This window comes from Apaloderma vittatum, unplaced genomic scaffold, assembly GCF_000703405.1.
Source record: "Apaloderma vittatum isolate BGI_N311 unplaced genomic scaffold, ASM70340v1 scaffold2425, whole genome shotgun sequence".
NCBI lineage: Eukaryota > Metazoa > Chordata > Aves > Trogoniformes > Trogonidae > Apaloderma > Apaloderma vittatum.
In genome coordinates, this window is record NW_009715258.1 from 6,076 (window position 1) to 9,458 (window position 3,383).

At 52.6% G+C, this 3,383-nt stretch overlaps 1 protein-coding gene across 1 annotated transcript in view; it reads right to left on the reverse strand.

Annotated features, from left to right (window-relative positions):
- LOC104273642 (ATP-dependent RNA helicase DDX19B) overlaps positions 1-3,383 on the reverse strand; it is a 9,773-nt gene that overhangs the window by 4,088 nt on the left and 2,302 nt on the right. Inside the window, exons 4-7 of the mRNA XM_009869035.1 lie at positions 2,070-2,162; positions 1,315-1,417; positions 425-539; positions 73-250 (exon numbers count right to left, since the gene is read on the reverse strand). Coding sequence (XP_009867337.1) covers positions 73-250; positions 425-539; positions 1,315-1,417; positions 2,070-2,131 — 458 coding nt within the window. The 5' untranslated portion in view covers positions 2,132-2,162. The remainder of the gene's footprint in view (positions 1-72; positions 251-424; positions 540-1,314; positions 1,418-2,069; positions 2,163-3,383) is intronic.

Here is a 3,383-nt window from a genome sequence, read left to right on the forward strand (position 1 = left end):
CCTGGATCATCCTTGTGGCCTCCTCTGAACACGCTCCAACAGATCCACGTCCCTCTTATGGTGGGTCCTTACCTCTGAATGCGGATGCTCTGGTCCTGGTGGCCCTGGGTTGCGATCATCACGTCAGCCTCATCCAGGACGAACACTTTGATTTTCTTGGGGTCTATAAATTTCAGTTTGGAACACCAGTCCAGCACGGTGCCGGGCGTGCCGATGACAATCTGCTCAGAGATCTTCTGACCTCTCTCCACTGCCGAGACAGAAAGGAAGGCTTTCATGAGCCAGCCCTGCAGCAGGGGAACGCTCTGCCCCTCTCTGAACCAGCCTCTTGCACCATCTGGCTGCTCAGTTGGTCTCTTGCTGTATCACACCCAACAATTATGTTCTCGTTTGCAGCGTGCTGCGAGCATTCCACCTTACTCACATTTATTGCCTCGGACAGCATATGCAAGTTTCAGTTCCGGATAGAACTTCCCCATCTGTTCAATCACTTTTCCCGTTTGAAGGGCCAGCTCGTACGTTGGGGAAAGGCACAAACACTGGAGGGCCAGAAAGAGATGATCAACAACCTGGGAAACGCTATCACACTCAAAAAACATCATTCCTGAAGTTTTCCCAGACAGACACGCATGCAGCTGAACAGTTTCTGAAAGCCCTTCGATTCTTCATCCTGAAACGAGGGGACTGAGCTGACATGACGTGGTCACGCAGCTCCCGGCTTTCTGTGTCCAGTGCTGCTGCTCAGGCTGGGGAGCGCGGACACGCAGCTGGGGGACATGTATGGCCAGTGTTGACAAAGAACCTGACACCTGCTGTGAGACTGAGAGGTAAGAATGGCAGTTTTTTAAGGAAAAAACTCCAGTCTTGGTAAAACTGCTCAGCTACCTCCTAAGAAAACTGGGTTAAAAAAGCCCCTTCCTGGGCGCTGTCCGCTCTGTTGTCACAGAGATCTTCTCTTCCACCCCAAATTCCACCTCCTCAACCCCCTTTAGCCTGCACTATTTCTCTGATTTAATTTATGGTTTAATTTAAGGAACTCCTCGCCGAGCAATGGCACCCTGAGCAACGCAAGGGAGGGACCGACAGGAACAAGCGCTGAGCAAAACCCCCGTCTTTCATGTCGAAAGGTGTTTCGGCAGATCCCCAAACCCCTGCTGAGCGCCCTGCAGAACCACAGACGCAGAGGCGGGGTCACCAAGCTACGAGTTTACTACCAGAGGTCTCAGCAGACACGCGGCCTCTTCGCTAGGCGGCACCGCACCACCCCGAAAACCCCTCCCACCCCGAAAACCTTCACGCCCTGGAAACTTTTACCTGCGGATACTTGTTCCCAGGTTCAACCCGACTGAGCATGGCCAGGACAAAGGCAGCTGTCTTGCCAGTACCGGACTGAGATTGTGCGATCAGGTTCTGGGGGCTGTGGAAGGGACAACAGACACGAGCTTCACCAAATCGACCAGGCAGCCAACGTAATCCCGGGGCTGATCGGTAACGGAAACTCAGCGAGCGGCATTTTAATGGCTTTTAGGTTTATTGCTGCTTTCGACTGGTGCCTGGCTTGACCAGCTACACTCCACGGGCAGTTTCTGCCCTCTCCCAACTCTCTCTTTCAGCCCCTCTCGATTACAGAGATTTGGAAGGAGAACTGCGATTCCCTGTCCTTCAGTATTTTTCCATTTCGCGCATCTCCCCCTAGTGTCATCAGACTCCGGCTCAGGGGTGTGGAGAGGAAAACCAGCAGCACAGGCAATGCAGCATCCCCGCTGCTCCCATCCTCCCGGGGATTTCTGGAGCTCTGTTCTGTAGCAGCCTCATTTTTTCTGTCCTACACTGACTGGGAAAATCACACCGACCTCAGCGGCACAGCACAACACAGTGTGTTCAGTGCCAGCCTTAGAAAAAGGACAAATCCAGGGCTGCTGTCACATAATTGGAAACACCGTGGCACGGGAACCCTTTCACAGCCAGCTCCTCCATCACCATCCTCCCCTCCAAAGCTCAGGACCAGCACTCTTAAATCTTTCAAATCCTTCCTGTGCTGGAAGGGACTAGAAATTACGGGTACATACGGTTCGGCGAGCATCATGGGCAGGGCGTTCTCTTGTATCTTGGATGGTCTGTTGAAGCCCATGGCATAGACTCCTTGCAGGAGCTGTGGTTTCCTGAAAACAGAGGAGTTTTTATAACTCTTAAAGAACATCTGATTCTCAATAGTGTACAAGAAGGTGGGAAAAAACCCTCACAACTGGACCTAGAGCTGCCTGTTTCTTTGTACCCACCGGAATCACACCGGAATCGCACCTGGAAGCTACAACAAGGGACAGCACAAAGCCTGGAAAGGAGGTTTCTGCAAAGGCCCATCGATGCTGTACGCCGGCCTGCCCGCCCGCTGCATGGCTGTCTATGCAGAAAACCGCGCGTCCTTGCTCCGAGGCCAGCGCCGGGCTGCCTGCTCTAAAGCAGCTTTTCCGACAATCCCAGGAATCCCGGAGCAGAGGGCGTTAATCCCGGCCTTCAGTCCAATCTCTCTACCTCAGCCATGCCAGAATTATCACTCCTTGAAGACTCAACGCGGAGCAAAGCGACCTCAGCACGGTGAAGCGTAACGTCACGAAACCGTCGTTAAGTTGCGATGGATTCACACAAACCAACACCCTAACACCAGAGCGATCCCACCTTGGCGACGGACCAGTAATCCCAGTTCTCTGGGACCACGCCCTGGGATCCCTGGTGACAATCCAACCAGAGCCCAGCCTCCAGCACTCAGCAACTGCTTCTTCTCAAGGGAGCTTTCTAGTCTCAGCAGACCCTTCTACAGACAAGGAGACCCGAGGACAACCTCTAATTCAGGCTACGGAGCGAGCGAGTTCTTCGCCAAGGACCTCCAAGTGCTTCCTGGCGCGCTGGCAGCCGTGCTCAGAAGTAAGGGCTCTCCTTTCAGCCTGGGTTACAGGTTTCCTGCCCCAGTTCCCCAGGGTTAACAACTTTATAAAAACCATACATGGCTTTCAGACGATGGCTGGAACAAAAGCTCTTTTGAAAACGTAACCTTGTGCTGCTCAGAAACAAGGACGAACAAAGCCCAAGTCTGTGACAGTTGCCAAGGATACACAGAGCCCCAACAAAACGAAGGCTCAATTAGTCTGGCTTCCCCCATCCTTAACTCACAATCGGGAATTAGTACAACAGGCACTACAGAACCTCAGCTTTTTCATTTTTCTTGGTAGACACTCAACCAGTGAAACGACATCCTGACATTTCACGGCAAGAATGTCTCGCGGGCTCCAATTTTCCCTGTGGAGCTTGCAAAAGAGCAACAAACCCGAGCTCAGCAATGTAACCAACAACAACCCCAACAGGGCAGCTTCTTTCACATGTTAAAA